The sequence below is a fragment of the Apodemus sylvaticus genome, chromosome 7 (genome assembly GCF_947179515.1).
Source record: "Apodemus sylvaticus chromosome 7, mApoSyl1.1, whole genome shotgun sequence".
Taxonomy (NCBI): Eukaryota; Metazoa; Chordata; class Mammalia; order Rodentia; family Muridae; genus Apodemus; species Apodemus sylvaticus.
In genome coordinates this window covers 15,496,698-15,518,917 of record NC_067478.1, presented here as the reverse complement: position 1 = coordinate 15,518,917, position 22,220 = coordinate 15,496,698, and the positions used below count along the sequence as shown (strand labels likewise).

Genomic DNA, 22,220 nt, shown 5'->3' with positions numbered 1-22,220 from the left:
CGTCTTGTTCTATTTCACCTTCCAGAGACTTCAGGAAAAGCCAACCTTCCTTAGCCTTGCACTGGAAGTGGTTAGCGCTTACCCTTCCCAATCTCTAAGTCTTCCCACAGATGCCGCCACAGCCAGGCTGTGTCTCACGGTTCTAATGCACGACTGGTAATGGAAGCCATAGACAAGGAGCCTGCACTGCACTAGGGTAACAGACAAATTTGGAAGTAGACTTACTGAGGAAGGTGGGTGGGACACAATGAAGCCCTCTGGGTGGGTCTCGAGCGCTAGGCCACAAGGCTTGGGCCTGCTATAGGCAGTGAAGCCCATCTAGAGATGGGAAGTGGGGTCTAAATAAGGCTTGGAGTGGAAGGTACCTAGACTGGAGGTGAGAACTGAAGAGGCCTGAAAGGTGACAGAGACAGACCAGGTACAAACAGTGAAGGGGCGGGGCTATGGAGAGGCGGGGTTACGAAGAGGCGGGGCTACGGAGAGGCTGAGGTTTCTGGTAAGAGTGTCTGGGCAGATGGCGTTGGAGCCAGTGTGTGTCTGAATCTGTCCAGGCTGGGCTATGAGCTCTGTCAGACGTACATTGAGGAGCTCTGTTCCTCGAATCCTTCCCCCTGGGCCTTTGGAGCCAGAGGTGGCTCCATTCCCACCCCAGAAGAGACCCCGCCCTTTGGGGCCCCTCAAGCTAGAAATAGACCCCCATCCCACCCTGGACCAGCCCCTGTGCCCATACCTGGCTACCTAGTCCCCCCTGGTGCTGGAAGAGGGAGAATCTCTCTTTGGCAGACTCCTCGGCGGTGGGGCTCAGGGGCTTAGGGTCGGACAGGGACCGTTGCAGGGTCTTCATGGGGCGAGGCAGAGTCTGCTGGCGTAGAGTGCTGTCAGCTATGAACTGCTTCTGGGGACTCACATGAGCCTTGTTCAGCCTCTCACTGGAAGCAAACGAGGTGTCCAGGAGCCGGTGTGGGGACAGGGGCGACACTGGAGAGTAGAGCACTTGTGGAGACTTAGGAGGCTGGCGGCTCACAAGCTGCGACAGGGACTCCGGGGGCAGGTGGGCCTGGTACCCGATCTCCAGAGGATCCGGTTTCTTCTTTTCAAATCTGCCCAGGGCTCCTGGGGTGACTATCTGGATGCCAGGTAGGTAGGGGCTGATGGCAGTTGGTCCTAGGAGCTGTGGGCCAGTCATACCCTGAGCCTGCCCATCCGGTTCTGTCTGGCAGGCCAGGCTCTCCCCGCGCCCAGTCTTTTCCGGTGCAGATATGTATCTGACGATCTCCACCTTTGGGTCGGTGGCAGCTGTGATGTGGATGGCTGGAGAGACCCTGGGCAGCTGCTCAGGCTCGGTCTGTACAGAGCAGTCGCTGATGGTCTGGATGCCCACACTGCTCATGGCCCTCGCAGTAGCAGCGGCAGAGGATGAGGAGGCAGCAGCGTCGTGCTTGCTGTCAGAGCCCGAGTCCGAGTGCCGGGAAAGCCGAGACCTGCGGCGGCGGACGGGTTGCTCCCATTCGGCGTTGTCCTCATCGTCTGTCTGCACACTACAGTCAGCACTGCGCCGTGTCCTGCGCCTGCGGGTCAGAAGGTAGCGGCTCTCACCCTCCTCATCATCTGTCTGAACACTGCTGTCTGCAATTCTCCTGACCGCGCTGGGATCAGGTCCCGACTCTGCCTCACAGGCATCCCTCAGGCGTGGCATAGAGTGACGTTTCTTGATGCCACTACGGCCTGTCTCCCACTGCTCCTCAGTTTGCAGTGACATGTCTGAGGCGGAGCTGGGGAGGCCCCTGTGCAGCACGGGCTCACGAGGTTGCCCGGGCCCTTCCGTTCCTGCCACGGCAATGAAGGCTGTGTGGGTCAACGGTGGCCAATACTGGCCATTCTGGGCCAGCTCGGTAGCAGCTGGGGGAGGCACTCGGCTAGGTGCCTCACAGGTTGCAGGAAAGGGGGCCTTCTGCCTCTGCTTCTGCTCCTCTAGCTGCTGCTGCAGCTGCTGTTGCAGCTGCTGGATCTGCTCTAGCTGCAGCCGCTGCTGTGCCAGCTGCTCACGCTGCAGTGCAAACTGAGCCTGGCGCTCTTCTTGCTGCTGCTGCAGCACATGCTGCTTGATGGTCTGCAGCTCCTGCAGCTCTCGCTGCACCAGCAGCTGCTCCTCTTCGCGGTGCCTCTGCAGCTCCACCCTCTCCCGCTCCAGCTCCTCCTGCAGCCGCAACTGTCGCAGCTTTTCCAGCTCTACGCGTTCCCGCTCCAGCTGCAGCAGCTGCTCCTGTTGCTTCCGTTGCCGCTCCTCCTGAGATGCGTCCTCCTTCTCCACCGCGGGCCGGCTGAGGCCTCCACTGCCACTCCCAGCAGCAACGACCTCACCTGCTGGCTTCTGGCCAGGTGGTGGGGCTGGGGCCTGGGCCGGGGCCGCTGGGGCTTCCTTGATGGCAGCAGGGGCAGTTGTGGAAAGAGGTTCTTCACGAGCAGGCCCTGCTGGTAGCTCAGGCTTTGACTGGCCTCCTGCCCCTGCGGCCTTGGCTGCAGCAGGCTTTCCCAAATAGACGGGTCCTTCAGCAGGTGGTACGCTGGAAGCAATGGGGAATCTTGGTGCAGGGTAGCGGTATAACCCTGCTGGTCCAAGAGGGACGCGAGGAGCAATCATGGGCACACGGGTCAGGCTGGTAAGGGGCACAGCTGTGACTCCACCAGATACATAAGGCCTGTACATGCCGCCACGCACCATGGGCCGCAGTACCGAGGCAGGCTGGGTGGTGATGGGCAGCGTTGCAGCGATTGGGGTGTTGATGGTCGAATAGATCATGCCATCAGCTGCCCGCACTGTTGCCGTGGATGGGAGCAACTGTCTGACTGTTGTTCCTTGGCTTGCTGCAGGCCCATACTGAGCAAGGTTCCCAGGACTAGGTTGCCCTTCTGGGTAGGTGGGGTTGCCAAGGAGGCCAGATCTAAGAGGAGCCAGACCTTGTGGAGCACTGAGTCCAGGCCCGTGCTGGGGCTGATACTGCACAAGGTCAGGCCCACCACTTGCACTGCCACGCCGCCCGCCGTACTGGTCCATGGAGTTGAGGGCAGCACACATGCGGCTGATCTCTCGGGCTGTGGTGGCACTGTACTGGGCGAGGCTGGCCTCCTGAAAGCCGACCGCATCTCCCCGTGGGCCGTACCGGTGATCTGAATAGATGTTTGACACTGAGCTATAGCGCCGCATGGGAAGTGGGTGAGACAGAAAGTCCGTGGGGTGTCGCAGGTCCGTGAACGAGCCATACTGTAGGCCCTGCCCTAAGTAGCGGCCATCGGCAAAGCCTAGACTGTACGAGTGCTTCAGCGAGCTGAGATCCACCGCTGAGTCTCTCCCGGGACCCTGGAAGAGCTGCCCAATCCTCTGGGCATGGTAGTTGAGGCCAGCTTCGGCCAAATTGGTGTCCGACATGGAGGAGTACAGCCTTCCAGGCAGGCCCTGTGGGTAGGACCTCTGCTCTTCATGGGGCCCAGGTCCTACTCCCCCCCGGAAGGTGAGGGCCTCAGGGGGCTCAGGGTCTCTGGGACTGTAGAAGGGGCCACTGCTTTGGCCAGGCAGGGAAGCATCTGTCACACTCTTGTCAGGTGCGCTAGGGGCAGGATGGAAGGTGCCAGTGCAGCTACTGCCAAAGGGAAACTTGTAGACCATGTCACAGCATGCCAGCTGGCTCTCAGGCCTCATCCCGGTGAGGTCCAGGGCACTCGCTGGCTCTTCTGGGAGCAGTGTTGTCACCGTGCCGGCGGTGCCCTCTCCCATCTGCACCATCACTGTGTGTGGCTTCCTGGTACCTGGCAGAGCATGTGACCGCAGCTCTGCGGGAGCAGCTCTGTGGGGTTCAGCACCAGGCTCTGGCACTGGTCCTGGCTTCAGGCTCACACTCTGGGCAGTACCCATCTGAGTGATCAAAATGTCCCTTCTGGCCAGAGGTGTTACTTGGTTTGGAAGGTTATACCTGGCAAACTTGGCCTCCCTGGGTCTTCCCCGGGATCCACCTCGGTAGGGGGCTGTCTGGACAGCCTGCTCTACTTGTTTGACCTGGGCCAGGCACACAGGGCTACCCGAACCCTGGCCAAAGTCAAGGCGGCTCTGGAAAGGATCTCCATACACCACTGGCTGCTTTTGCTGAGCCATGTGCACAGATGAGGCCATGGTAATGCTCACCGTGGTGGCAGTGGCCAGGAAGGTGTGCGTCTGCTCTTGGGCATTGAGGTTAATGACTAGCGGCTGCACAGCTGTTGACTGACGTCCTGGAACTGGATCCAGGGCAAGGCCATACTTCCTTGCTTCCACAGCAAGAGAGGTCAGATCCACACCCTGGTCAGTAAGGATAATGGGGGTGGGCTTGATGGCTGTGCGAAGGTCTACCACTGCCGTGCCTGGGGGCCTGGGGCCTGGCTCAACTCTAGATGTTCCAGGGACTGAGGAGATCCGGCATAACGAGATGTTCTCAGCGGGGAGGGCGCCCCAGCCGTACAGTGCCAGGGGCCCATCTGCACCAGCACTGGGTGCTCGTGGGAAACCAGGGGGCCCGGCTGGTTCCGAGGGCATTTGAGACGCGCTTGGAGGTGTTGTCTGGCTGTAGCTATGGGAGGTGGGCTGAGAGTCGGTGGGGGAGCACAGAGGGGAAGTAGAGGCACTGGCGTGTACCATTCTGGTCTGGCTAGAAGCATCTGATGCCAGGGTGATGACCATCACGGGAGCCTCCTGGGAAGACTGCTGCCACACCAAGCGAGGAGTGCTAGGTCGGTGCGGTGTCTGCGTGCCTTGGGCTACCATGGGGGAGGGGCTGCCAGGGCTCCGGGGAATGTCAGAGGCAGGGGTTAGGCTTGGCGTCTGTGTAGAGAACTCTGCTGTGGCCCTTGGGCCCAGCTTGCCTGGTGAGAACGTGGGGCTCTCGGAAGGGGTGGATGGAGAGAGAGGTGGGCTAGAGCCTGTAACGTAAGAGTATCCCCGAGAAGGCTGGGAGGCACCAACCTCACCATCACCCCCACTCAGAGGCTTCTCTCTGGGGGGCCGCCCACTTCCAGGAGGGCCACCGGGAACGTGAGGCAGCTCCTCCGTCTGAGACCCGTAGTTAGCAGTAGTTGGGGCCTGCCCATAGCTGTGAATTGTGGAAGACATTGATGGGCTACGCTCAGAGCCAGCTGGAGAGGTTGGCGTCATATACCCTCGTGGAAGGCTGGCTGTGGTGGCTGGAGTCCCAGGACCCTGGGAGAAGGTCACGCCTACCTCCTTAGAGGCCACACTGGGGGAGACAGGGGAGCTATGTAGCTTGAGAGGATCCTGAGGCTCCCTTGCAAAATGCTGAGTGACCCGGACATCGGGAATAACTCGGCCCCCGCTGCTGTCTGAGGAGGTGGAAGTGGAAAAGGACACAGGGGCAGCGAGTTGGGTGGGGCTGGTCCCAGGGGTAAGTGGGCCGCCATTCTGCTTCATGGGGTCCGTGTATGCGCTCTCGGCGTTCAGAAACTGCTTCTCCTTCTTTTTGTCCTCGGTGAAGGCCAGGTCCCGCGAGGAGGCCTGCCGCATCCGGGCTATGCTCTGGGATGTCTGAAGGATCTCCTCGTACACTGCGGCTCCGAGGCCCGCGGGCGTGCCTTCTCCCGCAGGCTGAGCAGCCCTGTCGCCATAGTCGTGCTCTTGGGTGTCTTGATATTCAAAGGAGCCCTGGCTTCGGGGGCCTGTGGGCTGAGAGGGGCCACCGTGGGGTCCCCGGGCCCCTGCCACCTGGCCCTGCTGTCTCTGGAGCAGCTCGGCTTTTCTCATCATGTCCTCGTAGGCCTCCTCTGCACTCTTAAGGGGCCGCCCAGAACTGGGCGTGGCGGAACTGCCCGAAGGGGTCTCAGTTGGTGAGTAGAGAGACATGAAGGCCGGCAGGTTGTACTCGCTGCCGGATTTGTAGAGCCGAGTGGGGCCGCCATCTAGGGTCTCCGCCTCTGAGTCCAGGGAGGGGGAGGGGGAGTACTCAGAGCAGGAAGAGCGGTGCAGCTCCTCCATCTCCGCCGCCTGCCTCAGCTCCTCTGTAGGGGACGCATCTTCAATGGGGGACAGGTTACTGGGTGGTGTCTTGGAGCGCTCGCGCCTCCGCTGAGCCCGAAGCTCTTCCTTGTCCCGCCTGGTCTTGCGGGCTGTGCTTCGGATTCGCTGCTGCTCCACCTCCCGCATCTTCTCCTGCTCACGCAGCAGCTCCTCCTCTTCCCGCAGCTCCTCCTCCTCCGAAGAGTCCTCGATGGTGGGCAGCAGGGGCCCGTGGGACCGGTGCCGGGCCTTGCGCTGCTGCTTTGCTTCTTCCAGCCGCTGCCGGCGGCTGGGGCTGCTGTCACTGTCCTCCTCCAGTGAGGACAGGGAGGTGGGTGAGGTGCCGGACGTATAGCTAGGCGTGGAGGCGGGCAGCGTCGAGGAGTGCTCCCCCCGAGAGCGGTCTTCAGGTGAGCCTGTAAGGCTCTCCATCTCCAGCTCAGGCTCCCGGTCCAGGTTGGGATCAGGACCCTGCCCCAGGTCTAGCTCATGACCATAGCTACCTGTGCTGTTGAGCTCAATGGTTTTAAAGCGTCTGAGACCTCCCTGAAGAGCTCCGCTGCCATCGGTGGGCTCCGCTGCACCTGCCTCAGACAGGAGTTCCTCGTAGCCTGTGGTGGCATTATGGGGTAGGCGCCTCTTGGGCGGTGCTACTGATTCTTGGCTAGATTCCGGCCTGGGCCTGGCACTTGCCTTCTGGGCACTGTGTTTGACCAGGCCTCGCCCCGAGATAGCCGTGTCGTCTTCCTCCAAGTTGTCTTCCTCAGCACTCATTTCTAGGATCTGCCGCCGCATGAACTCTTCATCAGTCATGTCTGCCCGGGCTGGGGGCTGAGGTGGAAGGGGAGACAAGCCGCCTTCACTGCTGTCTTCCACGTAGTCATGCCTCAGCTGGCTGCCAAAGTCATCTGAAGACTCAGCTGTGTCCTGCTGTTCCCTCTGACGCCCCCATGCCAAGGAGTCATCCTCCTCTAGAGTGTCCCCCAGCGCCTCATCGGAGTCGAAGGCCTCAGGCATGATGGACAGGGAGTGGGGACGCCGTTTCTGATCTTCAACAGCACTGCTGCGGGCTGGCCTGCTCCACTCCGCACCGGAAGCCACAGGCTGCGTCTCCAGTGAAGGGCGCAGACTACTCTCCACTTTGTGGAGCTCGGAGGGGCTGGGTGGGCGTGGCCCCGTCACCCCCGCACTGTCCAGCTGCTCCACTTCCTGCTGTACAACACCTGTGATCTCGCTCTGGGAGCTGGAGACACCGTCGGAGGAGTAGCCTGTGTCACTGAGGCTCTGTGGGCTTCGAGACAGATCCTGAGAGTAAGGCTTGGGGACAGATTCCTGCAGAGGGGAAAAAGCAGGTGTTTACTCCTAACCTTCTCTGTCAATCCCAGGGACCAAGGGAAGGGGCCCTCCATGTCCCAAGGGCATGTCCATGTCATAACTTATATTGGGGCCCCAATAACTTACAGACTTCACAGCGAGATCTAGATCTTCAAAGGGAAACTTTACTAGATCAAAGAGTAGGAGACCAGCAAAATGGCAGACACAGGGCGTGTCTCCATCTCACAGACTCCAGGCCAGCTGGTTGGTTGTTGTTATTTTTTTAAGATCTACTTTTTTTTTTTTAATGTATATGAGTACACTGTAGTTGCCTTCAGACACACCAGAAGAGGGCATCAGATCACATTGCAGATGGTTATGAGCCACCATGTGGTTGCTGGGAATTGAACTCATGACCTTTGGAAGAGCAGTCAGTGCTCTTAACCACTGAGCCATTTCTAGCCCCTTGCTGTTATTTTTTTTGAGACAGGGTCTCTCTACAGAGCCCTGGCTATCCTAGAACTCACTATGTAGCACAGGCTAGCCTTGAATTAACAAAGATCTGACTGCCTCTGCCTCCAAAGTGCTGGGACTAAAGGAGTGTGCCATCACCTCGGCGATCTACTGAAATTTAATCTAGACCTTCTTTCAACTGGGGTGTCTCTGTGACCCCAATGGATCTGTTTTAGGCTTATATCCTGAGCCTGTCCTCAGAGAATCTCACCTGAAAGCTAGGATCCTTGGAAATTAAATAGAACTGACCTCAGCTTCCCCAGTCTTGGGAGCTTCTGGAACAGGCTTGACGACTGGGGTGGCAGGCTCAGTCCTCTTCACCCCACTTTTTGCTTTAGGAGTCCCAGGAGGCACAGATGTCTCTGGAGGTGGCTTCGGCACAGGCTCAGCTTTAGCAGGGATCGCTGTCTTCTTTTCCTGGGCACTGCTAGAGGTCTTGCTGGGTTCAGAAGCCCTGAGAGGCTTGGCCTGAGGGCTGGCCTTGGCGGCCTGAGGGCTGGCCTTGGCGGCCTGAGGGCTGGCCTTGGCGGCCTGAGGGCTGACCTTGGCAGGCAGGGAGCCTGAGGGCTGGCCCAGCCCCTGTGGCCCTTTCTGCTTCTGAGGGGCTGCTCCAGCTGCTCGGTGAGGGACCCCTGCAGGAGGCTGCTGTGGGGTGGGCAGAGGCAGGGGGGCCGGCCCCCCCAAGCTGCCCTCCAGCAGCCGTTTGGTTTGGCAGTTCAGACAGAGCCACTCTGTTTTCTGTAAGGAAACAGGAGGGAGGTTCATGAAAATCACAGACCTAGGAGTAAGCAGAGTATTTCCATCATTCTCCAGAACCTTAGTGAGGAGACAGACCTCACTCTTGGTAGACTGAACCCAGAGCGAGCCCTGCACCGTTTAGACACACACTGTATGTAGCTGAGCCATTCCCCTGGCCTAAGAAAGTCTCTCAGAACAGGATACCAAAGGCATGAACAGAAAAGACTGACAGGTATATTGCCCCCAAATAAACTTTTCAGGGACATATACAAAATCAAAATGCAAATAGCAAGGTAAGACAAAAGTTTTCTTCTTAACCCATAGAGAAAATTTCAGTGGGCTAGAAAAGGAAGACAATTAAGAGGGAGAGGAAACCACAAAATTTACAAAGGTTTAGGATGAAACACGGGGGAAGCCAGGGCCCCACCCCAAGGATTAAATTGTAATTCAGGGGCTGTACGAGTCCTGCAGCCAAGATGCCCTGAAGACTAGGAATGCATTGAGAGAGAGAGGGGTGGGGTTGTAAAATGTCCTAGAGGCCTGGCTCCTGGTTCTGGGGTCTGATACTATCCTGCCATTTCCTTCCCTAGGTAAGGGCTATGCTTACCTGGGGCAAACTCCTGGGACCAGGAAAGACTAGCTGGAGAAGGCCCTGTTTGGAGTCAGCACTGAGAAGTCTTCTTTGCTTACATGTTCAGCCAAGTCTTCTTGTCTAGGGCTAGGAATGAACACTACAGAAAGGACTCTTCCTGTGCCCAGGGCTCTGGACTTACCACCTGATGGAGAACTATGCACCCAGAGCCCAGCTCCTTCCAGACCTGGGGTGGCATCTCTGTTTGTCATCAGCTACCACTCGTAAAAATCACCCACAGCTTCAGGACCAGGGCTGAAGGCTGAAGACATGGTCACGATGAAGATGAAACACTGCTGTAGTTTGAATGTAAACTGTTCCTACAAAGGCTTGCATGTTTGAATACTTGGTCCGTAGCTGGTAGTGCTGCCTGGGAGGTTGTGGAACCTTTAGACATGAATCCTAAGGAGCAGTAATGGGTTGCTAGGGGGAGGACTCTGAGGTGACACCTACTTCTGGTTCTGGCTCCAATTCTCTGCTTCCTGATCTGGTAAGATGTGAATAAGCTATGCCTCAAGTTTCCATTGCCACAGTTGGTGCCACCCCAGAAACTATGGCCCCCTGCACAGGGGTGGGACTTGGACATCCCTGGTCCCTGAGTGGGGGGTTCTAGACCTGCAGCAGATCTAGGCAGACAGGGGTATGACTGCCTTGGCTACATGAGGTGATGGGAAATGAGGGTAACAGCCCAGATCAGGACCCTACTGACTGCTCAGTGCACTGTTGCCTTTGGGGTTCATAACTTCAGCACCTAGTCCTTTGTGCTGCTGTTCGTCCTGGGTGCCTAGACATGGGCTCTTCCCAGTAGCCGTGCCATGAAACAGGCCATGGCAAGAACCACAGTCACAGAGCCAAGGCATAGGGAAAAATGGTGTCTTGTTGCTTTTTCTGCCTCAGACAAACCTCTGAACCACCTCTGGTCTGCTGAACCCATGCCAGAAGCAGCAATCTAAAAGACAGTGAGGGTGCTCTGGAAGGGTAACATGGACAAAAGCAGACCCGGTGTCCAGGGTTAGTCCCTGCAGAGGCCTGCTTACCTGTGCCCACAGTAAGGCCGTTAGTGGGCACACTGCAGGCGGCCACAGGCTGGTGGGGCTGTGCTCCTTCGTGGAGACAGCCGGGTTTCAGAAGGGCTTCCCGGTGGCTCTCTTGCTAAGCTTTGTAAGCAGTGAGAAAGGGCAGGCAGGGGGAGAAGACCGCGTGTAACAGAAGAGCTAAAATAAGCACTTGACCTGGCCGCTGAGGCGCCTCCCAACCCTCTGGGAGCAGAAGTGTGCAGGCTCTGAGGCCGCGAGGGGTGGGGCCGGGGGACTGCCCAAAGCAAAGCCTCCTCCTGGGCGGGGGTAACAGGCAGGCCCTGCCGAACACCCACACCTCGGGAGTCTGAGCACAGCTGTGAAGGTGCCAACTCCTTCATTTATCTGTCTTCATCTCAGCCCCACCCCAATGTGCCCCACCTCCACCCCATCCTTCTGTTCCTGGATCGTGGACTCACCCATTCTCTTACTTCAGTCTTACCTCCTTACTTCATTCATTCACCCTCACTCAGAATGTGAATATCTCCCTTGCCAAGCCTCACCCAGCCCCAGCATCGAGGCTGGCTGGCTGGCTGGCTGTCCCTTTTCTTGGCTCTTTGGTAAGCAGCTAGAGAATGGACAATGGGGAGACTGCTGACCACCTCTGCCTTGTCTCTGTTACTCCTTTGGGGGACAGGAAGATACAGATCTCCCAAGAGCAATCGTCAGCTCCAGTTGGGAGCTGTAAAGCGTGTATAGAGGAGCTCGGTGGTTCAAGGCGGTAATTCTGCACAAGCATCCAAGCACAGCATCTCACCCGGTTCTCATGGACACAAACATGATCACTAGAGCTTCCAATCCACACAGAAGGGGATGGAAGTTAAGGGGGTAAAGTATGGGGAAACCCCAAAGCATGTGAGATCTGTGGTCTCTGAGCCACCGGCCAGTGAGGACTAGCAGACCTGTGTGGGGTTGTGTGGGGTTGTGTGGGGTTGTGTGGGGTGCTGGGTATCCTCCTCTCTAGACTGTCTGCCGCTGTCTGAACGAGGCCACAGGCCTGTTCTCTGTGTTTGTGGAGCTGCCTGTATGTCAGTTCTTGAGACCCATCCTGATCTACAGCTCATGGCCAGTCACCTAGCTTTACACATTGCTGGACCACAGGGTAGTAAGGACTCCGGCGGGAGCTCACTCCTGTTTCCTGCCTAAACTGTTGGAAGGCTGACACAAGAAAGTTGCCATGAGTTTGAGACCAGCCTTGGCTAAAAAGTGAGATGCTGTCTCACAGAACCAAATACCTCCCTCATAAACAAAACAACAAAACAAAACAAAAAGCAAGCAAACAAACAAACAAACAAAACAACCCACAAAAGAAACCCAAAAGGTAAAGGCTCAGACCCTGGGTCACAGGCATGGCCAGCCCTAGTGCAGCTGGTCTTTTTGTTTGTTTGTTTTGTTTTTGTTTTTGTTTTCAAGGCAAGGTTTCTCTGTGTAGCCCTGGCTGTCCTGAAACTCACCCTGTAGACCAGGCTGGCCTCTAACTCAGAAATCCGCCTGCCTCTGCCTCCCAAGTGCTGGGATTAAAGGGGTGCACCACCCCCACCCGCTGCAACTGGTGTTTTATGATTGTGTAATGTCCTTGCCATCCATGACCCTGGATAGACCCAAGCTCCTCCTTTCTGCCTCCTCTAAGGAGAGCCTTACCCAGTGTGTCCAGTGTGCTCCCTGGAAGCTGAGATGTGCTCCTCTCATGCCCTAGCCCCAAGTGTGCTCATCCCACATGCAGTACTCCTCGGGGACCCCAGAGCCAGGACTGGCCACAACGCTCACTGTGAGTATCTTCCTCCCCTCATGGAATGCCTTGGTCCCAGGGTTCTGACTGGAGGATTGGCTGTTGTAAGGACTTACACACATACCTGAGGTACAGCAGCTCACGTGGACACCTAGGAGAATTACTATCTCCATTCCACATGGGAAGAGACAGGGGTCTGATTTGCTACCCCAGAGACAGCTTGGGGTGAAGCAGGTAGCAGCTGTTAGCCTTGTGCCCAGGGCCCGCCCTGCAGCCTCTGTTCACAAGCCCAATCCAGCCCCAGTGTCACAGGGGCAAGGTCATTTGTTCAGGGGGGGGGGAAGCCTCTCATCTCAAGGGTACAGCTGAAATTTTGACAATGATAATAAGAAATGGGTGATGTTACTGTAACAGTTCCACTAATTTCTTCACACCGTTGAACTGCAACTCAATTAGAAAGTAGCCCAGAAGGTACTATTATCTTTCTAAAAGATGAATAGGTTAAAAATGTTGGAATCAGCCCTGTTTAATTATAAAATGACTCATTAAACAGCACTTTCTTCAGAGGAAGTTTCAAGTAAAAAAAAAGTTTCAAGTTTGTCCAACTACAGTAATTCTTATATGGTATTCTCTGGACTCTATCTAGAAGGAAGGAAAAGCTTCTTCTAGCTGTGCGTGTTGAGGGAAATGGCCAGCCTGTTGCTCTGGCCTCGGTGAAGCCCAATAGGTCTCCTAGACACATAGAGAGCTGAGTCTCTTCCTTGTGTACACGGATACGGAGGTCTGCCTTACACTGTGTATAGAGACACGGCTTAGTCACGCTGAGTCTCCAACTGGCCTGGGCCCTCTCCAGCCCCTCTGACCTGCAGAGGGACCAGCACGCAGCCTCTGTACCTCACTTCTAAGGCAGGGTCAATCTCAGCACCCGTGACACAACTCTAACCAAGAAGTGAAAAATAGGTCACAGGGAAGCACAAAGTTGCTCAGAACAACAAGTGGCTATTCCCTGGGGTGAGATCAAAGGATGCCCGTGGCCTAGTTAGAGACCTTGGTGAAGCACTGCTGGGGTGTGTGGGTTGGGGGGGGTGGGGGAATGGGGTCATGCTATGCAACAGCTCCTCCCCGCCAGCCATGCATAAGATGCAAGGCAGGCGAACCTGCAGGAGTTTTATTAAGTGTGTGGTTATTTTGGGGCTGGAAGGAAAAGGAAGCAGGGTGGGGGTGGGGCCTAGAGTTATTGCCACTGGATGGAGAGCAGAGAGACCAGGTTCTTGTGACAGCAGGGTGTGGGGCTGTGGGTGCTTAGTCTGAGGAGTGTATGCTGAGCCGAAAGGACTTGTGGATGTCTCTGGGCTGCTGGCTTGGAACCTCAGTGATGGATAATAGCAAGACCTCCATAGGAAGGGGCATCACGACTGCTGGTCCACATCTTCCTCAGAGCAGCCATAGACCTTCTGAGGACAGCAGCTTCAATGGAGCGAGTGAAAGAAAGGGGCCGGGGCTGGGGGTGGGGTGTCGCCTTCTTGACTACTGTCAAAAGCAGAGAGGTGGGTGATCTGACTTTGGGAAGAGCTAGGGCCAGTACTCCATCAGCCATGTGTTCAGAACCATGGAACCTAAGGCCAAGGACTCAGAAGGCAAGGACTGAACTGGCCAAGAAGATAGCTCTGGGGCGAACATGAGGCAGAAGGCATGGGAGTGGGTAATGCTGCCTGCCGAGAGGCAGAAGGCCCAGAGTCTAGGGAGGCTAGAACCCAGCGGGTAGAGAGGAGCAGAGATTAGAATCAGTTGGGTCACCTCATGATTGGATCACTTTTGTTTGCGCTGACGCAGCATTTCCTGCAGCCTGCCCCACAGGCTGCCCAAGGGAGCTGGCAAGAGCGCGTATGCTCCTGGATAGACAGTGTCTCTTCCCTCTATGGAATCCTGCTTAATGGGGAAAATGGCCTGAGATGTCTCTTGGGGAATCAGAGCTTCCAAACTAGGTTAGCTCCAGTCCACCAGGGCTCACGGTCCTTCCGTGTCAGAGCACCCTATGTGACCAGCAGTGAGCTTACATCTATCTACAGGTGTCTTGGCAAATCAGGCTTTAGAGAGTCTTTGATAGACCCTTCCCCCCACTACTGGCTGGGCCAAATGCCCTCCAATGAACCACTGATTCCATGGCTTGGACAGGTAGTAGTGCAGGGTCTGAAAGGCCGTATGTGAAAAGGGTTTCACATAAAGAGGTAGGCATTCATCTTACACAGGGCTATTCCTCCCATATGTTGGAAAATATGGCCTGTGGTGGTCAAGTAGTTCTCTTAGCCACACTAGGCTTGATTCTTAAGGAGATCTTTGAGGAGAGGACTAGTGGTGGCTTGTGTCCCCTGTCTCATCAGCCATGCATGGCTCAACTGAATATCACACAAGGCTCAGTGGCTGCCCACATGCTGGTCCTCGGCCCAGTAATCTGACATGACACATATCCTCTGGCTATGATGAGCCAATCAGATCAAAGCTTAAACATGCCAAAGGTAGCCATGGAAAAGTCACATGACTGGTCCTGGGCCAGAGAAGGAAGTACCGGGAATGGGATATGAGTGGACAGTCACAAGGCAGGGGCCAGCTCTGCTTGGGTTCCTGTCACTCAGGCCTTTTGGGAACTCCCAGCTTGACAAGAGCCAGAGCCTAACACCAAGCTTCTCTCTCCGACCCTAGCTTTCCCTCAAACTTTCCTGGTGTGTGTGTATGTGTGTGTGTGTGTGTGTGTGTGTGTGTGAAGCCTTTCTGAGCATCCTATCCCCTGGGAGAGCTCACAGGGGAAAACATGATGAGGAAAGGCCAGGACTTTGACAAGTGAACACGTATACTCATGACCTTGAGAGAGAGGACTGAGATCAGACACCAGCTGGTGGCCTTGGAGCCTGGGCACCAGGGCAGAGCCTACCTCACTGTGGGAAGGCCTCAGCCGGCAGGCAGGGCATCAGACCTGGCCTTCTGACACATGGCCTCCACTCCCTACTTACGTGAGCGTCATGGACCCAGAGAAGGGTGGGACCTCAGGATGAGGCCGGCATCGTTCATCAAGGCCACACTCTCGGGAGCTGGAAATGGCCTTGGGAGTTAGGGCCTCCCAAGCCTTGGCCACGCAGCTCTGGCCACCAGAGAACCAACAGTGACCATTACCCCCACCTACTGTAATAATTCTGAGTATGAGGCAGGAAGTGGATTATGACCCATCTGTAGCGTTTGCTGTGACCGCCGCAACCCCGGCTCTCAGTGCCTGCCCTGGTTCCCTTGTCCCTCCCTATATTCCCTGCCTCCTCAACAAATTTCAAAGACATATGCTTGTCCCGCTGTCTTACCTCCACCAGGTGGGGTGTCGGGTTGAAGCCACACAGGTTGCACACCTGGAGCTTGCAGGCAGTGCAGGTATTGTAGTTGGCTGGGCCCCTGCTACCCACGTTGAGCTCAGCTTGGCACAGCGGGCAGGTCGCCCTTTCCTTCGGCATGGTCTTTGGCTTGGCAGCGGCCTTGGATGCTGCCTGATGATCTGCTCTGCCGTGCTTTGGACTGGCGGTTGCTCCAGTTTTTGCCAGGGCTCCAGGCCCTGACCCAGGACCTGTTCTAGCCCCAGGCTCGGTTTTGGCTCCAGGTGTTGGCCCAGGCCCAGGCCCTGAGCCTGGGGGTCTTGGACCAGCCTCCTTGCTGGCATCACTGAAGACAATCTTGGGTGGCCCCTTGCTGGGGGAAGGCTGGCCCTGGGTGTCAGCCTCTGGCTGCGCAGACATAAGGGTGCTCGCCTGTGTCAGCAGTGATGCCCCAAGGCCGAAGAGCTTCCCGGTGAGGCCCTCCTGGGTCTGCTCACCAGCACCAAGCCCAGAGGGCACTGTGGTGGCACTTTTGCCCTGGACCTCTCCTGCAGGTGGCCTGGGCTCAGCTGTGGAAGGCTTGGTAGAGAGAGGGGGCTGAGGAGACACCCTCCCCACCTCTGGAGGGGCAGTCGCCTGGGTAGGCCCAGGCACTGAGGTGGCCCTGGCTGCTTCAGCCTGGCGGGGACCAGACTGTGTGGCCCCTGGGCCCCGAGGGGATCTCTCTTGCTCTGGCTTCCCCAGAGGCTGTTTGGCTGGGGAGTGGGCAGGAGACAGGGCTGGGGAGTGTAGCTGCTGCTGGCTCTTGGACCGAGGCGCGGTGGTCATGTCCATTCCCAGGGCCCTCTGCATCTGACAGTTCAAACAGAGCCACTCCTTCACCTGTGGGAGGAAACAGCTGTCAGCAGAATGGTCAGGGTCAGAGTGCACAGGGCTCAGGCTGCTGCAGGGATGGCTGGTTCCTGAGGTCGTTATCTGCACAGCAGACAGACAGATAGACAGACAGAGAGACCCACACTCACTCTTGAGTGCACACATGCAAACACCATGTATAATTACAAGTGAAGATCAATATGTGGATCCTCTCTGGAAAGCATAAGAGAGAGAAGAAGCCCTTGTATTCTCATGGAAGGGGCAGATACCTAAGAAAAATTCTCCAGGGCAGAGTCAGTGAGACGCACAGATGAGACATGACTGATTTAAGACTTTGGATTTTCTTTGAATTCGGGGGTTCTGCTATTGATTGTTTTATGGTGTCCTTGGTCAAACCCTGGGCCACATGCATGTTAGGCAAGCGCCACACCTCCAACCACAAGACAAGGAAATTGGCACACTAATGGGTCAATCAATATACTACTGATTGATGTTCATGTTACAAACTTGTAGCCCCCTTTGGCATGAACCTGTACAGAGATGGACGTGTGACCATGCTGCAGGTCAGGTCTGAGTCTTCCATGTCGCCTGTGGACTAAAAGAATAACAGAACAGAATTCCCTTTTGAACTTCCAGTCTCATAAGTAGATACTACCTTTTCTTGCCAAATGAAACCACATATAAATCAGAGCACACACCCACAGACTCATGCCCCTCTAAGGGCTTCCCGGCGTCCTAAGGAAGCCATTCCCCATGACTTCACCAGCCACCCCAGCCTTGTTTTCTACCTGGCTTCTTTCCCTTAATTGTCCCATCCCCGACATCACCAGATCCTGCTATGCTGAGCGATCCTCAAAGCTCCTGAGGTCGGTCCCCAAGGCTGCAAGGGGTCTCTGCTGTTATGGGGTGGCTTGCCAGGTGAGGAGCCTGAGCTCAGACAGCCTGTCCCAGCAGCCCAGGAACAGCATGCAAAGATAGGGAAAATATCGGATTGTGGTGAGCACCACCTTGTGCCAAGCACCCCGGAGGGTGTGTTCAGACGTGTTTGTCCTCACAGCAGACGAAACAAAGTCTGAAATGAGTTAGCAGTGTGCTCTTGTGCTCACCAGACCAGAAACTATAGCTCCTGACAAGAGCAACGCTGGCAGCCCCATTTAACTCCTGATTCTCGGGCTGGGCAGCCTAGAGCCTAGAGACTGCTAGTTTCACCTCTCGGATGGCCACTCAACATTGTATAGGCCAAGTTCAGAATCTAGAATCCATCCCTGCAGACACTAGAATATCCATCTCCCCAGAAGACCAAACTCGGCTCTGGAATCTAAGACTAGTGAGGCCAAGGCAGCAGAGCCCCAGCCCAGAACTCTTACCCACCCCGTGCTTCTGAAATTCCCAGTGGAGCCTTGTTCACGTAGGAGAAACTGTCAGTCCCTGGTGCCCTGCTAGAAAGTTCATTTTAGGTGGGGAGGGACTCATCAAAGTGAGATTTCAGGGGCAGGTTGCTTCTGCTCCTCTGATGAGGAGACTCTACAGGGGGCATTTGTGTTCTGGCCTGGAGTGGTGGCCACCAGGCCTAGGCCACACTCAATGTTCCAGTCCTGTTGTGCACCTGTGGTAAGACCTCCTGGAATTTAGGAGGTAACTTACCTGATTTGGGATTTCAGGGTGACCCTTCCTTGGGTCTGTACAGAGCTAAACAAAGGCAATTGTTAAAAACAAAACAAAACAAAGGAAACCCCCAAACCTGTCCTCAGTACCAGCACCTTCCTTTCCCCAGTCCCTATCACCAAGGCTGTGCCATAGGCATCTCACCTAAAATAGAACCTCCTCAAGAAATGGTTGAAACCCCCCTCAGTGATTCATCTGCCAGATGGGCGCAGCTATTTCTATCCAGCCTTTTCCAGACGGCGGCAAGGAGCCTTGACCGTGTCCTCCCCCAGTCTCTCCCAGCCTCAGGCTTAGGCAGATAAGACCTCGTTCCTGAGCCTCCCAAGGAGGACCCTGCAGATGGGGGTCTCTGTAATCTGGTAAGACTTTCTTTTCTACCTCCTGGAAGGTCCCAGGGGTTTGCCAGGAAAGACCTATCTGAGCCTCTTCTCCCTTCTCCAAGGTCCCTACCATGACATGCTATGAGACTAGAGACAAAAAGGACAGCTGTTCACCCTGTCCACCTGTCCACCAGGGTATGCAGGGACAATGCTGTGGGAGACACTCTGGCCTCAAGACCAGTTGCAATTGCAGCCTTCCTTAGCTGCATATCGTGAATCCTCATCAGGAGGCTGAGCCCAGGAGATGCCTGTGACTCTTAGGTACTCTCTAAGTTGTCCACTAGAGTTAGAGGGACTAATTCTTCTACTCGTATGACAGGAAACCCCTTAGGGTCCTGCTGTCCTGACCAGGCACTTGCCCAGGTGATGTGCACATCGCATGCCTCATGCTCTCAGATCCAAAAGCAGAGCTGGAGCCTTCCTGGGCTGTCCTTCGGTAGATGATACTAACTTGCATCAATCTGACACTTCTTTCCAACAAGAAAGCCTGCCGCACCATCTCAGCAGGTTGGCAGGACCCTCCACGTATCCCCCAGACCCAAATCCAGTGAGTGCCTAAAGACCGTAAAAAGGAGAAGGCTCAGAGCAATGTACAGGGTCAAGGCACTTTGGGAGAGCAGATGCAAAGGCTGCAGGCATGCGACTTTCCACAGCATGCTCGCCCCGCCAGGAGCATGCTGGGATCTGCAGAGGCGTGGTTCTATGTGCTCCCTGGCTCCAAGAGAGCTTCGTCTGGAAGAAGAATCTCCCACCATCTGCTCCTTGACTCAAACTGTTCAGTGTGCAGAGTAGCTAAGTAGCCCCCCAAGACCAGGAGACCAGGCATCAGGTTCTGTGGACCCTGATTGAGTAAGAAGGTTCTGAGTGATCTGTTTGCAACAGCCACTCCCTGCTGTGCCTCCACTGGTTCCTGGGGCAGCAATGGAGTAGAGGCACACTCCTGAGAAAGGCTTTAACACGGTCCCTCCTGACAAAGACCTCAGTGACCTGAGACTTATCAGCGCATATCAGTTTCAGGTAGGGTCCAGGCATATTTGACACGCCTGGCCTCACAGGGTGGTCCCAGGGAAGAAGACTGCCAGAAAGCTCTAAGGGCCCCAGGAGAAACAGGTTCTCTGACTACTTCTCTCCACTAGGCTCTGTAGCAGAGAACAGGGCTTCAGATCTCCATCACTTAGCTCCCTTCCTGCGGAGAGCCACCTGCCTCTGATCCCTTACTGGAGAGTAGCATTCAGTGCCGGATCACTCAGCACTGACATCATGCCCGGTACTGAATTCATGCTTTCCATTTTAGACATCATAGAGGTGGCTTATAAATGAGACTCCCCTGCTGCTACCAAAGCCAGAGGTCCTGGGGTGACCCCATGCCAGTGTGACTCCAGGCCTTTCTGGGCTGTGAGTCACTGGTCAGGTCTCATTAGGAGGTACAGTACTCCCATAACCCCCGTGAGCCCCAGCCATCAAGGAGAGGCCAGTGTCTGGGCTGGCCTAGACACTCATTAGCAATGGCGACCACCTGCCTTATCCTCTGCTGCCCACCCACCCACACAGCTTTGCGCATTTGCTGTGATCTCAGCCTCTACAGAGGGGCACCTCAGAGCACAAAGGGGAAGAACATATGACCCAGTCAGACATGACCCGCAGAAGAGGCCTATGTCAACCCAGAGATCTGAGGAGGGCCCTGGGAGTATGCCCCAAATCTAAGGAGAGGGTCTGTGATGGCGGAGAAGAGGCCTCACTGGCCTAGCACTCTGAGAAGGTTCTGAAAGTCTCCCTCCCTCCCAAGCTGATCTCAGGCCCCTCCCCTCTCTCCACTCACTCCTCTCAGCCCCAGGGAGGCTGCACCCCTGAACTTGCCTCAGCCTCTCTTTTTGAATCCCTGGGACCATTGGAGTTCATCCCCTGGCTTCACATCTGTCCTCATCTTGTCTCTTCCTTATTAAAAGTCCTTGACTCTTGCCCCCAGACACCACTGAGCTGACTTTCACCGTCAATGCAGATGATCCACAGTCCCCAGGGGCCTGACCCAGCTCTCCAAAGCTCACCGAATGGTACACTTAAACTCTGTAAATGTCATTGTATGTATATTTTACCTAAAATAACCTACAGTAAATAACGAATCCTACTTAATAGTGACATGCCTGCTGACATGGCCGGTGTGAAGTGCACTGTATCTGCAACACACTTTGAAAATCAACAAAGGAATTAGGTGAATGGACAGATGACCAGACAGACAGACAGGCAGACAGGCAGACAGAGATATGATAAAGTCAGGAGAAATTCAGGCATGGTGGTGCGTGTCTTTAGTTCCAGAACTTGGGAGGCAGAGGAGAGGCAGGCAGGCAAACGCCAGCCTGGTCTACAGAGTAGTTCCAGGACAGTCAGGACTACGTAGTGAGATCCTGACTCAAACAACCCAAAGGCCAAACCAGACCAAACCAGACCACACCAAACCAAACTAAACCAACAAAAACAAAACACAAAAACACCCCAAACAAAAACCCAGGAGAGTCACAGGCTAATTAAAGACTCAGGTAACGGATCTGGGAGTTTTCCTTATTCCTGTGGGTTTAAATTTTCCCTTGATACAGTGTTGAGGAAGACACTCTATGTCACAGAGCAGAGCTCCTCCCATGCTCTCCGGGTGTCTTTTAGTTGGGCTGTAGGGTTTGCTTGTATATTCTGGATATATCAACTCCTTACTAGGTATATGTTTGGCAAATATTTTCTCTCAAACATCTTAAATTTTCATCCAGTCTGATTTGTTTTTCTCTCTGTTGACTGTGCCTTTGGTGTCTGAGATAAGAAACCATGTGAGTCTAAAGTTGGAAGGGTTTGTCTAGTGTTTCCTCATGAGAGCCTCACAGCATCACCTTGTATGTGTGTCTCCTTCACTCTGGGCTAAGGATTATGTATGGTGGCTACAAGGGTCCAGTTTTATTCTTTTGCCTATGGAGACCCAGGTTTCCCAGCATCATTTGGCTTTCTCCATTCAAAGTTCTTGTACCTCATGACAACATCATTTTACCTTAAGCTGGCCGTGTAACTTGATAGCAGAATACTTAATACCTTGTGCCTAGGTCCTGGGTTGAATCCCAGAAACACACACACACACACAGAGAGAGAGAGAGAGAGAGAGAGAGAGAGAGAGAGAGAGAGAGAGAGAGACAGACAGACAGACAGACAGACAGACAGATACACATCATCATGTAAATATATATGTGAAATTTGGGAGATTTGGGTTTTTTTGTGTGCTTTTTTTCTTTTCTTTTTTTTTTCCTTTTTTCTTTTTGGTTTTTTTTGAGACAGGGTTTCTCTGTGTAGCCCCTGGCTGTCCTGGAACTCACTCTGTAGACCAGGCTGGCCTCAAACTCAGAAATCTGCCTGCCTCTGCTTCCCAAGTGCTGGGATTCCCAAGGCGTGCGCCAGCAGCGCCCCGCTCCTTTCTTTTCTTTTCTTTTTGCTTTTTTTACACAGGGTTTCTCTGTGTAGCCCTGGCTGTCCTGGCACTAACTTTGTAGACCAGGTTGGTCTTGAGCTGAGAAATCCACCTGCCTCTGCCTGGAGAATGGTGGAATTAAAGCTACGCATCATTGTACCTAGCTTGCTTTTTTGAGACAGGGTCTCACTTTTTCTTGTTTAAAATATTTTTATTTTACTTTCACGTGTGTGCATATGCACAGTACCTGTGGGGGCCAGAAGAGGGCATCGAATCTCCAGGAGCTGGAGTTACAGGCAGTTATGCCACCTGATGTGAGTACGAGGAACTAACTCTGGCCCTCTAGAAGAGCAGCAAGTGTTCTTCACCACAAAGCCATCTCTCCAGCCCCCTCCAACTTGATTTTTTTGTTGTTGTTGTTTTGTTTTTTGGCAAGGTTGTTTTTGATCATTCGAGGGTTTGTGTGTACCTATGT

General features: G+C 55.0%; 1 protein-coding gene across 1 annotated transcript in view; it reads right to left on the bottom strand.

Annotated features, from left to right (window-relative positions):
• The window catches only part of Bsn (bassoon presynaptic cytomatrix protein), a 93,418-nt gene that overhangs the window by 13,108 nt on the left and 58,090 nt on the right, over positions 1–22,220 (bottom strand). Inside the window, exons 3-5 of the mRNA XM_052189222.1 lie at positions 15,383–16,270; positions 8,111–8,599; positions 731–7,366 (exon numbers count right to left, since the gene is read on the bottom strand). Of these exons, the coding sequence (XP_052045182.1) occupies positions 731–7,366; positions 8,111–8,599; positions 15,383–16,270 (8,013 nt within the window). The remainder of the gene's footprint in view (positions 1–730; positions 7,367–8,110; positions 8,600–15,382; positions 16,271–22,220) is intronic.